This window comes from Dromiciops gliroides, chromosome 1 (genome assembly GCF_019393635.1).
Source record: "Dromiciops gliroides isolate mDroGli1 chromosome 1, mDroGli1.pri, whole genome shotgun sequence".
NCBI classification, from domain to species: domain Eukaryota; kingdom Metazoa; phylum Chordata; class Mammalia; order Microbiotheria; family Microbiotheriidae; genus Dromiciops; species Dromiciops gliroides.
Window position 1 is genome coordinate 597,673,453 of NC_057861.1, and position 14,075 is coordinate 597,687,527.

Consider the following 14,075-nt stretch of genomic DNA (forward strand, 5'->3'; position numbering starts at 1 on the left):
CAGTCCTGTCCATGTCCCACTGCTTCCCCTGTAGTCACTCCACACCATGGGCCAGGCTGTGGCCTAGTGTTTTATTTGTAGCTGGACACCAGTCACTGGACCAGAAGTGGAGAGTAGGGGGTCTGGACTAAGGATATCCATGACAGACCAGCTCCCAGTACCTCAACCTCCCTGCCTGGGGAGGCAAAGTAGGTAGAGTATGAGTGAGTCAGGAAGATCTGAATTCTTTAAGTCATGTCTCTGACATGAACGGTACCTTTTTGAGCCTTAGCTTCTAATTTATAAAATGGAGATGCTACTTGTGATGCATAGTCTTCATCTCACAGTGGTGTTGTAAGGTTCAAATGAAAAGTCCCTTAGAATTATTAAGGGGCTGCTGAGAGGAAGCCAAGGGGGGGAGATAGATACACCTCAGCTAGGAAGAGACAGGTGAGGAATCCCCCAAGCCAACCTGAGGGAGGGGGTGTAGCTTGGCATGGATGGGCTCTGGCTCATGCATTTTGGATTTGGGAGAAACCCCCAGAATGAGAGTGATTTAGTGCCTTGGTGTTGTGGCTACTGGGCCACACCCTGGTGTGCGCCTCTCGCCCCATCCTCTTCCTTGGCACATGCCCTCCACAGGGCTGACTTCATCTGGGCCTTAGTCGGCTGCTTCCTCTGCAGTCTGGGGCCTTTTCTTTTTCGTCCCCATGCCCTCTGTCCTGTAGTAAGGCTGGAAAAGACTCTCAGATGCACAACTGCTCATGGCCTTGTGTGTGTGCAGGAGAAGCTGGGGAAAGCGAGATGTGAAGTATTGGACGAACTCCTCGGGCACCTGGCCAAGGGCCTGCCTCACCTCCATGGGCAGCTCCTGGTAGTGGTGCCTCTGTGGGGAAAGGAAAGGCAGACCCAGCCTCAGCCAGGGCCCTTGACTTGAGCAGAGGCCTTGAATCCGGCGACTAGTCTCCTCCATCCCTGGCCCCTTCCTAGGAATCCAGTGAAAACCCTTACCTTGTTCCTCATGGCCCGAAGAAGATCACGAACAGATGTCCCTTTGTATGATCGGAACTTTCTCAGGTCTGAGGGAGGTGAAAAGGAGACATGGGAGTTGATACGGTGTTCAGGTCTAAAGAAAAATAGAGGGTAGGAAGAAGGAGAAACAGCAAGAGAGGGATTAAGGCCTGTGTCAGCCTTAGCTGGGGGAGTGGGAAGAGAAGAGTCTTAAGGATAGGGCCTGGCCTCCAGGCCTTCGGTTCTCTGGATGAGAGAGGCAGGGCCAAGCAGCCTCTCTGTTCAGGCCTTCCTTATCCACCTCCTGCCCACCTGACTGCAGTGGTCCAGAGATGTGACTGTGCCAGTTTTGTCTGACCACCACCTTGCCTCTAGCTTCCAGGGCTGTCACCAAAGGCCCCTCTGCAGCCTCCTTCTCCACTCGGTCACTGACATCCTAGAGCCAACCAACAAGAAGTCATTGAACCCCTAGACTGGGACATAGAGTCCAATCCTCTTGCCTTTAAAGCATTTACTGTCTAGTTGGGGAGATAAGAAGACAATGTGAAGGCCAGTCTAAGACCAATACAGGACTGTAATGTTCTATTTGGGATTTGTTGCTATAGAAGTTAAGAGAGAAAGCAATGAGGCTTATAGAACTCAGGAGGTGAGACTGAGTTGAACTTTGTACAATTTGGATAGGAGTAGGAGGCAGAAGATGGCATCCCATAATGTGAGAAGTCACTTTAACCTAGTGATTACACTGCTAGACATATAACCCCAGAAGATCAATACAGAAAGATCTTAGGTGCGATGAAATATTCATAGCAGTATTAGGCTTAGTAGTAAAAAGCAGAGGGAGAAACGGGCATAAATCAATTGGGCCAAACCAATTGTGGTGTATCCATATTGAAATACAGGATGATAATAAGCTGAGGAATTTGGAAAACTATGGGAAGATTTGTATGAACTAGTGCAGAGTGAAGAAAGAACCAAGAGAATAGCATGCATGATAACTACGAAAATATAAATGATGATAAAAAGCAGTTGTAATGGCCCATTTCCTGGAGAACTAAGGAACGGCACCTTCCTCTTAGTGGAGAGGTGGGTACTATGGAAGTGGAATGTATTATCCACTACCAGATGGGTCAGCTGAGTTGGCCTTGTGTAAATGCTTTACTTTGTGGTTCATAGATCAAGATAAAAAGGAAATGATGTCTGAGAAGAAAGGATGAAAACAACAATAACAAAATACTTAAAAGGTCATTTGCACCAGAGAACCCTGAATAGAGATAAGGATTTATGTAGGGAGGTAGTGGGAATTTAATTCACCTAAAGTGGGACTAAATTGTGGAGGGCCTTAGCATTTAATGGCTGGGAAAAGCTTTCAGGGTTCACAGCCAGCCTCATTGTCCTGGCTTCTCTCCCTCTGTAGCACTAACTGACCTCTCTGTCTAGACCAAGGTGTGGAAAATGCATTTTCTCCATTTTCTTTCCTTCTGTCCTTCCCTACTTCCCTTCCCTCCCCTCCTCTTTCCTTCCCCTTCCTTCCTCCCTCTCTTCCTTTCCTCCCTCCCTCTTCCCTTCCTCCCTCCCTCCTTCCCTTCCCTTCCTTCCTTCCTTTTCTCCTTTACTCCTTCCCTCCCTCCCAGGATCACACAGCTAGTAAGTATCTGCGACTGAATTTGAACTCAGGTCCAACTCCAGGGCTGGTGTGCCACCTACCTGCCCCTCCCTTTAATGGAGAATGTTTAGCCACAGAGATTACTTTTCCTTTGCTCCAACCTGTTGTATGAGCTCCCCTCTAACTATAAATCATGATCTCCTACTTTGAGATATCTATCTGTCTATATATATATATGTATGTATGTGTGTATATATCTTGTAGGGGTGAGAAAACAGACCAATGTCACACAGGGTCAATTGAGATCAGACTTTGGCATAGTCCATTGTTATGTTCAGAATGGGTTTTTAGGCTGCTTACTTGGGTGGGAGGGTAGAAACTAGGCAATTAACAACCATACAGTGATGAGCTGAGTAGAAGCATCATGGGATAGTGGATAGAGAGCCCCAGAATTGGAGTCAAGAAGACCTGGGTTCCAATCTCACCTCTGACATTTAACTGATTTTGTGACAATTCCCCCCCCCCACCACTTAACCTTTCCTTCTCTTGGAAAATGGGGATAAAAACTGGGGTCTTCATGAGGATCAAATAACACGAGGGGGATATAATGCATTGCAAATTACTTAAAGTCCTAATAGAAATTGCAGCTGTCCTTGTGCCTGCTCCTGTTGCCTCTGGCTCTTCATCCCCACAGCCATCAACTTCTAAGCTCCTGGGCCCACAGGCCTGTGAAAGCTGGCATCCCAGTGATTGACCTTTTGTAACTAATGGGAGAGGGAGAGGGCTATATTCTGGGTAGTGGGGAATGAGACCTCACTTGAACCTTTCTTAACCACTAAAGGCAAATCAGAGCAGCCTTGAGGGGCAAAAACAATCACAAAAGAACATCAGTTGGGGAACTAGTCACGGAAGCTGTCCTAACCTTGTCCAAGTTGGCTTTTGTTGGCTGTGCGTCAGCCTCAGGGCTTTTTAGCACTGGGGCCCATCACTGGATTTTCTGGTAGGCTTTCCCCCCAAATCCTGGCCTCAAACGATACTCATCTTGAAGTGGATTTGAAAGTGGGAATATGGGGGCAGCTAGGTGGCACAGTGGATAAAGCTCCAGCCCTGGATTCAGGAGGACCTGAGTTCAAATCTGGCCTCAGACCCTTGACACTTACTAGCTGTGTGACCCTGGGCAAGTCACTTAACCCTCATTGCCTCACCCAAAAACAAAAAAAGAAAGTGGGAGGATGTCAGCCATTGCTGCTGATAGGAACTGTGACAGACCAGAGGCTCTTGGAGAACCAGGTCTAGGAAAATCCCAGGCCTCCAAAACTATAAAGACCTCCTTCCCCCAAGGATTCTTCTCTTCTCTTGGGAGTGGCCACCTCTTTTACCTGGAAGAATTGAAGCTCCTTGGCTCTGCTCCAAAAGAAGGGATGGGCCAGCACAGACTGGGCCGAAGGCCGGAGCTGGGGCCGAGGGCTCAACATGGCTTCCACCAGTTCTTTGGCAACTACCTTTTCTGCAGAAGGAATGGTTGTCAGAGCCCAGCGTGTTGGTCTTTCATCACTCTCCTTCCCTATCATCCATCCTCCACTCTCCACCTCAGATTCTCCATCCCCAGATCAAGAGGAGGGAGGAAAAGGGTACCATGGCTCTGGATGCAGTCTCCTCCCCTCCTGACCTTTCCTCACCATGTGTCTCCTCCTCAAAGTGGACCATGTGAGCAGCCCCAGCAAGAATGTTGGCTTGCTGATGCAGGCTGTCCCCAAATGGGTGCCCCCCGCCTGAGAGGACGTAGTAGAACAGCAAGCCTGCTGAGAAGATGTCCACAGCACAGGTCTGAAGAAAACAAAGCAAGGATGAGAGAAGACGAGCCCTAGCCCAAGAAAACCTTTCTGAGCTAATTCCACCACTGGTCCACACAGGGTAACATCTGTGGTTTCCTCACTTCAAGGCTCTGGACTTGCCCCAAAGCCTAATTCTGGATCAAGTATAGGATGCAGAAAAGACCGGACATATTTTTCGGTTATCTTTGAGGGAGAAAAGATAGAAAAGTTAGGAAGGATTGGAAGGACACGGTGGGGAAAGGTGTGGGAGGGATCCAGGAACCAGAGAGAAAATATAGCCTCTTTCCCTAACCCCCTTCATGTTAATACTTTCCCTTTTAGAGGTTTGTCCTGCACATATCTTAGTTGTAAAGAGTTGTTTGCACATTATCTCCCCATCAGACTGTGAGCTCCTTGAAAGGAACTGTATTTTGTCTCTCCATCCCCAGAGCTTAGCACAGTGCCTGGAACATAGGAGGGAAGACTCGTGACCCTGAGGCCAAAGGGGCCTTGGCTGAGTCCAGGACTCAAGCGTCCAGCAGTACAACCTGGGGTGCTTTGGGGGTGTCTGCCCTCCCTCTTGACTGTATCCAGGGTCAATTCCACTTACAGGACTTTCTGGGGGTTCATCCTGGAGGAGCTCTGGGGCAATCCAGCCCTCAGTGCCTGGGATGCCAGAGCAGAGACTGAAGGTGTGTCGTCCGGCTGGCAGCTTCTTGCAGAGGCCAAAGTCTGAGAGGACTGCCCGGCTCCGGCCCTGGCTGTCTGGTCCCGTGATGAGGATGTTACAGGGCTTCAAGTCTCGGTGGACTGGGGAACACAGGAAGGTACGATAGGAGTGAGGGGAACTGGTGAGGGCTGGTGATGTTGGACTGAGGTGAAGACAGGGCAGTTCCACTGGGGTTCAGAGGGCAGAGAATATTGATTCAGGTGGGGAGTGAGCATTGGGGCATTAATGCCCCCCTAACCCTTCTACCGCCATACCTATGTTCAGAGAGTGTAGGTGGACCAAGCCGGACGTCAGCTGGTATAACAGGGCCACTGGCTCAAGGCCCAAACGGTCTAGGGCAGGATTTTCAACATACTGAGGAGAGAGACATCAAAATCTTAAAACTATTATCATCCTCCATATTTTTATTTTCTTTTAAAAGAAATTTTACTGCACATTTCCCCTTACATCCACCTTCCGTTAGAAGAAGCCCTCTGGAACAAAGGAAAACATTGAAGCAAAATCATCAGACCCAGTGACCAAGACTCAGTGTTTACCGCATTCAGCATAGCTAGACCCCCACCTCCCAAGCTTCTCCCCTCCCTTCCCCACTTAAAACAAAACCAGAAACTGATTCTCCTGCTAATTGTGATCTCATTTAAATCATAGAGAGGTTCCCTTTCATTGCCGAGCTTCCTCATAGAGATTATGGGTATGAAATGTTCTTTTTTTTTTTTTAATGTTTCCTTGTATCCTCCTCTCTCTCTCTCTCTCTCTCTCTCTCTCTCTCTCTCTCTCTCTCTCTCTCTCTCTCTCAAGCAATGGGGTTAAGTGACTTGCCTAGGGTCACACAGCTAATAAGTATCAAGTGTCTTAAGCCAGATTTGTTCCAGAGGGCTTCTTCCCATGGAAGCAAGCTATGTAGCTATGCACAGGATAATTATGAAAAAACTAAACAGCGAAAGCACATGGTATCCTTTCAACGAAGTGTTAGCTTCTTCAGGCTAGAGACTTAAATAAAGTCTTATTTCTGTATCCTCGGTGTCTAGAATAGTACTTGACACATAGCAAGCCAGATCCAGACCCTTCCATCTCTATTCAAGTCATCATTTCCACCTTCTCCCCAGGAGAACTTTGGACTCCACTCCTGGGCTCTGAGAGGTCTACAGCTTTCACATAGTCTTACTCATATCCAGACCTCCACCTCACACCTTAGCCATCTCTACTCTGGGTGATTCCCCTTTCCAAGGCTTCCCTTTATGTGTTCTTTTCCATCATTAGAATATAAACTCCTTCAAAGCTTTTCATGCATGTGTGTCCCTAGCATTTAGCTCAGTGCCTGGCTCATAGTTCAATGCTTAGGAAATCAGCATCGTATCTTTTGTCTCCTCCCTGGGTCCAATCTGTGCCACCAAGTCTTATCTTCCTTCAAAATGGCTCTCATGAATTTCTTCCTTTCTCTCCATTCTTGCTAGCACCAGCCCTGGCACTCAATTTTCCATTCCTGAATTACCGTAAGAGCCTCTCAGTTTTTTTCTTTTTCCTTGCTGCTAGTATCTCCTTCAATCCTTCCTGGTGTGGGGGAATGATCTTTCTGTCCCTCAGGGGCAAGAAAGAACTATGCGGTGAAGCAGTTTAGTAGTCTGGGTAGAGAAGTGTAGAAAAAACCGAGAAGGGTGGGGTTCCAGTCTTGACTTCCACTTTCCACCCATGAAATCAAAGGCAAGTCAGTTAACCTATCTGTGCCTCAGTTTTCACAACTGTACAATAGGAGAATATCATGTCTTCTCCACCTTTCAGGGTTGTTGTAAGGGGCTGAATGAAATCTATGAAGGTGCTTTATCAACACAAAGCACTGCATCTGTGTCAGCTGATAGGGAAGCCCATCTTCCTAAACCCAACCTAACCTAAATCACTGGGGAGCTGTTTGGTCACCTGGAAAGGAGAAAAGGCTACAGGCCCTATTAGTGTCAGGCTCACCTCCTTCAGGGTGGCTATGCAGAGCTCCAAAGCAATGTAATGGAACTGGGGTCCCCGCTCAGTGCAGAAGTACCGTAACACTCCTGGGTGTGCGTCCGACTCCTGGAGCAGCTGCACCTCACGCTGCACCAGGCTGAAACATTCCCGAAGCAGCCGCTTTACAGCGACTGCCCGACCTTCAAACTGGCCCCTGGACAGAACACAAGCACAGACTTGGGGATGGGGAGGGATGGGGGGAGCAGGGAACTGTATGATCTCCAAGTGAGGGCTGGCCAGTACTCCTGCATACCCCAAGGACTACTCTTATCACCGCCTGAAGTAGGTTGGCCTCATTCTGGGCCCCGGATTAGAGTGAGGGCTGATGGGTAGGAAGTCCAGGGCTGGCCACCTAGCCCTGGCTCACCTGAACACAAAGGTGCCACCTGTGCCACGGCCCAGGACATCTTTAGGGTTGAAGGAGATCTTTCCCACCACAGTGAGCTCATCATCTGGGACTAGAAAAGACGGGGCAGGGTCTTAGGTAACACCTCCCGGTAGGTTCCTGCCTTCTGTGAACATAGTTTTCCCTTTCCCCTCCTTCTCTTGCTATAATCCTCACATTCTCTCCTCCTTCTCCCTCCTCTCTTTTTGTTCTCTTCACTCAACTGGGACCCTCTTCGTTTCCTTTTTTCTTACTTTTCTACTCCAAATATGTTTCCTTGTATTATTTTCCTCTCTCTCTCTCTCTCTCTCTCTCTCTCTCTCTCTCTCTCTCTCTCTCTCTCTCTCTGGCAATGGGGTTAAGTGACTTGCCCAATAAGTGACTTGCTAGTAAGTATCAGAGGCCTGATTTGAAATTCTGACTCCAAGTCCAGTGCTCTATCCATTGTGCCACCTAAACTGCCCCCTATCTTCTTCTTTTCAAGTTCTTTTTTACCAACCCAAATCTCTGGAATGTCTTCCTTTTTTTCCTTTCCCCTATGGCTCTCTCCATCACTTTCCTTTCTCCGTTCCCTTCCAATATCCCAAATAAAAAGAAATAAATTTAAGAAAATATTCAATTAGGTATTATTTATTACCTTGTGAGGTAAAGAAAATATTATTTCTATTTTACAAATTATGAAACTGAGGCTGAGAAAAATTAAGTGATCTGCCTTGGGTTGTCACATAGCTAGTAGAGTTATAGAGTGGTAATTTAACTAAGGTCCTCTCTTTCCAAACCCCAGTCCTCTTTCTACTCTAGCATATGAGATGAAAAGGAATCTGGAATAGAAGGAAAGGAAAGAGTAATCCAGAGAATGAAGGCCCTTTTATAATCCAAGAAGAATGGATTATTCCTAAAGTAAACCATTCTCCTCAAGTTAAATTGAAAGTTGACTGATTCTGCGAGCTAACAGGGCATTCGATATGTCAGAGTCCTCAAGAAGAGATCACTAGAAAAAAAAAACAAAAAACATTTCTGTGGGTTTGTGATTTCTAAGAGCAAAGGAGCAAGCCATAAGGGTAAGAAAAGAAGTTGTACTAGATCCCAAGGCCTCCCAGCTATGGAGAATGTAAACCTGTGAAGTGTCTAGCACTTTTATGTCTTAAAAATAGCTAAGTGGGAAGGGTGAATACAGTACTCCAAATACTGGTTCCCAAAATGATCCGAAATAGAGGCTATTTTTTTTTTTTTTTGCTTACCTGAAATCAGAGAATGAAGATGGGGCATACATAGCATACAAATTGTGTATCCTAGAGGGAGAAACTGAGCGGGATGGCCTAGAGGCTTCCTTTCCTGAAGAAAAGAGAAGCTCAAAGAGTTCTCTGCTCAGTTAATTGGGACAATGATGGAGAAGCAAATAGGAGGAACAATTCCCAGTCATGATTGTGTGGGGTCCTGGGGGGAGGGGAAAAGGAGTGTGTGAAACTAATAACGCTGGCAAACTTTCAGCCCCCCCAGGACCTGAATATGAATGGTAAAACAATCACCTTTTCTTCTATTGATGGAACACTTCAGTTTTTTTTTTAATGACCTTGAAAACTGTGCATTATGTCTCACTCTGGGGGAAGGCAAGAGTGGGAATTGAGAATACAGAGAGACAGTGAGTGGGTTTAAATGTATGGGAAATGCAGTAATGCTAAGCATATAACTACTGTTTATTGATCAGTAAATATTTTAAAGCACCTACTATGTGTGAGCCACTTCATTAGGTGTTGGGGATGCAATATAATGAATAAAACGTTCCCTACCTATAAGGAATTTACTATTGTTTTAACATCCATAAAGTAGACAAATTTAATCTTATGCTGAAGGGAACGGTTAGGATGCTTTTGGTTAATCACTATCATGATTTGAAGATTATCACCTTTATTATTTGTATATAGGAAAACTCCTGGGCCAACAATAGATCTCAGAGATAGGACTGTAAGTCAGGATTGAAAAAAAATCAAGGCAAAGGCTGGGAATGAAACATAAAGACATGTTGAGAAGATGGCATGGACCCAAAGGAACAAAGCAGCAAGTCAATTCCAAGCTAATATCAAGAGACAATATGGTGGAGACTGCCTCAGAGAGGAAGCCTTTTTTACTCTTCTATTAAAACTATTGGGGGGCAACTAGGTGGCACAATGGATAAAGCACCAGCCCTGGAGTCAGGAGTACCTGAGTTCAAATCTGACCTCAGACACTTAACACTTACTAGTTGTGTGACCCTGGGCAAGTCACTTAACCCCAATTGCCTCACCAAAAAAACCCAACAAACAACAACAAAAAAAAATATTGCATCTTATTTTGTTATATATGTCCACTGTCTGGTATGGGTAGCTAGATTAGAAGGATGCTTTGTGAACCCTTACCCATGACCACACTGACATATTTGTGATAGCTGGGGATAATAAATCCAAAGGACACCAATAAAAAGGCCCAAACTTTGGAGAATCAAGTGAATCCAGTTAGCTCTCTCATACTCGATGTTGGCTTCCTAATTTCATTCTGCTTTCCTAATTTCTTTTCTTTCTTTTTTTTTTTTTTAGGCAGGGCAATGAGGATTAAGTGACTTGCCCAAGGTCACACAGCTAATAAGTGTCACGTGTCAGAGGCCCGATTTGAACTCAGGTCCTCCTGAATCCAGGGCTGGTGCTTTATCCACTGTGCCACCTAGCTGCCCTGCTTTCCTAATTTCATACAGAGTCTTTCAGCTGTGACTCTCTACCTGATCAAAAATTCTGAATCTAGCCTTTCCACTCATTTCACCTCTGGATTTCAGGGCTCTGTAGACATCTTGTTATGAACAGTATGGCTTTTCAATTTAGGCTTACTCTTTTTTTTTTCACTTGGGCCCTGCATCCTTGGCTCTGGGTGAGGATTCTTCCTTCTCCCAGCCTCCTGGATCTTGTTCACCTGAACACAAAAGGTGCCACTTGTGCCATGGCCCAGGACATCTTTAAGGTTAAAGGAGAAGGCAGCTCCCCCATCCAACCTCATGGTCTACCTAATCACTGGAACATATTGGCTCTGCCTGGAGCGGGTGGAACAGTAACGGTAGAAGATCATCCAAGGCCATCAGGTGGCTGTGCAGGCAAGCTGGAACTTCATGGCTACGTTTAAGTCCAGCAGAATTGGAACCACTGCACCATTTCTGTTGCCCATCAGACAGGAAGACTTGGCAGTATATGGACACATGGGTCACCTGCCCAAACACAGCACACTAGCCCTCTGTACTATGTAGGTCTGGATGGAATCCTCTAAACACTAATGATAGCCCATAGATCAAAGTCCGTGGCACTTCCACAGTAACATCACCTTCTGATTCAGTGACACTGGCCATCCATCTCCTGACTGAGCACTTGCACTGGCTGTGTCCTCCATGTCCAGAATGTTCTTCCTTCTCATCTCTGCGTCCTGGCTTCCCTGACTTCATTCACATTCCAACTAAACTGCAGTTATCCCTTCCACATCACAGAGATTTTTGGCTTGGCACCCCTGTGATCTAGAAAAATCTCTGTATAAAATTTTTTGGCCCTCCCTTTATACCAGAGGAGAAGTCTGAATTTTTTTCTTTTTCTTTTATGGGGTGTTTACAGTACCTTATTTTTATTTATTTATTTATTTATTTATTTAGTGAGGCAATTGGGGTTGTGACTTCCCCAGAGTCACACAGCTAGTAGGTGTCAAGGGTCTGAGGCCAGATTTGAACTCAGGTCCTCCTGAATCCAGGGCTGGTGCTCTATCCACTGCACCACCTACCTGGCCTACAGTACCTTATTATAAAATTTGGGTTAAGTATTTGGTCATAGGTTCTGTGTCATCTGAGGGCATTTATGAGTAGCCTGCAGCTTCCACGACAACAAGAAGCTGCCTCCACAAACCCCCCCCACCAAATTCCCATTTAATTTCCTAATTCCCAATATATCAAAACTATGATGGGGCAAATGGCTATGTGGAAGGGATAACACCGATTGCTTGAATGCTGTTGTCTCCTTCATTATACTGTGAGCAATTTGAGATCAAGGAGTGGAATTTTTTTGTTTTACCTTTCTTTGTACCTCCAGCACTTAGCTGCACATCACCTGATGCATAGTAGGTGCTTGATAAATGCATGTCCACTTGACGTCCCAGTGTGACATTCTCTGCCTCCAGAAGTAGGAGAACTAGTTCCAGCTAGCCATTAGATAGAACTCTACTTATCATCAGGCACAATGATGGCTGAGTTCTGAAGGGAAAGTCTAGGGACACCACTGGCCCAGGAGTCAACACTGATTTTAGACTCTATCAAGTTTCTTAAGGTTGTCATCGATGTGTTCAAACCAGGGAACCACCAAAAGATCTATCAGGGATATAGTAGTAATAAAGGAACTGGTATCAGACTGTTGTCTGACCATTTCTATGATTATGGTACCTGCATGTCAGCCATAGGCAGACCTGCTGAGCTGGGTGAAGGTCAGATCCATATTAGCTTTTTTTTTTGGGGGGGGGTGAGGCAATCAGGGTTAAGTGACTTGCTCAGGGTCACACAGCTAGTAAGTGTCAAGTGTCTGAGGCTGGATTTGAACTCAGGTCCTGCTGAATCCAGGACCAGTACTCTATCCACTGAACCACCTAGCTGCCCCTCCTTCCTTCTTCCAAGATTAGGTGAGGTAGAGTGGAAAAAAATATGAGCATGGTTATCATATTTCTTGCCTTTTAAATTCAGTAGGGGAGGAAGGAGGCTAAGAATTTGGAACTGAAAAATTTAATTTTGAAAAATATAATCCTGCCATCCCAATGGGAGGGGGGAGTACCTGATGGGGCAGGAGGTCAAGAAATCTTGGATCTAGTACCAATTCTGCCACTTAAGCAAATCACTTCAAACTCTCTGGGTCTCAGTTTCCTCATCTGTAAAATCTGTATTCCTTGGGGTCAGCCAGGTGGCGCAAAGGATAAAGCACTGGCCCTGGATTCAGAAGGACCTGAGTTCAAATCTGGCCTCAGACACTTGACACTAGCTGTGACCCTGGGCAAGTCACTTAACCCTTATTGCCCAGCAAAAAAAGAAAATTTTATAAAAAAATCTGTATTCCTCATCTATAAAATGAATGAAACCAAGACTAAATGATCTCTCAATCTAAAACTCTATGACCAAAAGACTTTGGATATGTAGATGCCAGAGATCAAAATGAGAAACAAGTAGCCAGACAAGTAGTTAGAAGAAAAGCAGATACAGCAAACCCAAGAACCCCTACCCACACTGAAGGTTCTGCAGAAATGAATTCTTGAATATTCTTCTTTGTTAGTAACACCAATAGTTGACTTCTCAGAGAGGCAAGATCAGTGAGGAGGTTTAAGTTTCTGGAGTGGAGCAATTTGCCTCCTGGTCAGATTCTCTTGTCAATTATTAATTAATTAACTGATTAGTTAATTATTGTGCTCTCACCATTCAAACGTTTCTATAAGGAAGGAAAGTGAGAGATCCCTGGAGCTTAATTGAAGAGTCCAAAGAAGGGGAATTAAGAGCAGTATAAAACATTAATAGTAGAGGGTATATTAAGTCTTAGAGAGATAATTGAGTGTTACAAGAAATCCTGGCAGAAGTTCAAGAAACTCAGTTCTTAGAATAGAAAACGGCAATTTTAGGCTTTTCAAAGCTTTAACTAGCGATTTTGGTGCCTGAGGCAAGTAGTATAAATTGGGCCCCTGGCTCAATTTTGGAAATACATGATATAAAAATAATACAAGAAATAATTAAGACAAATTAGATGAGTGAGAAGGTTAATTAGTTATTGAAGTGACTCATAAATAGGTATTATTAACAATGTCCTTGTACCTATGGTAACAATGTCCTATTTTTTAAAACTAATTATTCTTGCTAATTACATCTAAATTCAGTTATTTCCAGCTGCTTAAAAAATGCATATGTGGGGCAGCTAGGTGGCACAGTGGATAGAGCACCGGCCCTGGATTCAGGAGAACCTGTGTTCAAATTCGGCCTCAGACACTTGACACTTATTAGCTGTGTGACCCTGGGCAAGTCACTTAACCCCAATTGCCTCACCGAAAAAAAAAAAAAAGTAACAGAGAAAATGTTAACAATGCAGATTAAATTTAAAAGTGGGTTGTACTCTTTGGAGGGCTGGTTGTTAAATATTTACCAGCATACTTCTGGTTGGAAGCCAGAATGTACATAATGCCACAAAATACATAGATGACTTTGCTCCTTTCTGTCAGGGCATAGATGAGTCTCTGAAGCTTCTCTAGGGGGTGGCTAGGCACAATTTGTAAAGTTGGTTGGATGGGGAAACTTAGCAAATATCAATTTGAATTTTCAGAGGTCAAACATTTGGGACACAAAGTAAGAAATGGTCTGGTCACTTTCTGGCAGCAGGGGCTCATGTTCATTCCCAGAGAAAGCTGTTGGTACAATGGATAGGGTGCTAGATCTGGAGTCAGGAGACCTGAGTTCAAATTTGGCCTCAGACAGTTCCGAGCTATGTGACCCAAACAAATCACTTAACCTCTTCCTCACTTTCCCCATCTGTATAA

General features: G+C 45.2%; 1 protein-coding gene across 1 annotated transcript in view; it reads right to left on the reverse strand.

The window, feature by feature from the left end:
* Positions 1–72: 72 nt before the first annotated feature.
* Positions 73–14,075, reverse strand: part of ERN2 (endoplasmic reticulum to nucleus signaling 2) — a 28,711-nt gene continuing 14,708 nt past the window's right edge. Inside the window, exons 14-22 of the mRNA XM_043979813.1 lie at positions 7,500–7,590; positions 7,097–7,286; positions 5,392–5,491; positions 5,018–5,217; positions 4,273–4,420; positions 3,973–4,100; positions 1,303–1,426; positions 991–1,058; positions 73–865 (exon numbers count right to left, since the gene is read on the reverse strand). Coding sequence (XP_043835748.1) covers positions 641–865; positions 991–1,058; positions 1,303–1,426; positions 3,973–4,100; positions 4,273–4,420; positions 5,018–5,217; positions 5,392–5,491; positions 7,097–7,286; positions 7,500–7,590 — 1,274 coding nt within the window. The 3' untranslated portion in view covers positions 73–640. The remainder of the gene's footprint in view (positions 866–990; positions 1,059–1,302; positions 1,427–3,972; positions 4,101–4,272; positions 4,421–5,017; positions 5,218–5,391; positions 5,492–7,096; positions 7,287–7,499; positions 7,591–14,075) is intronic.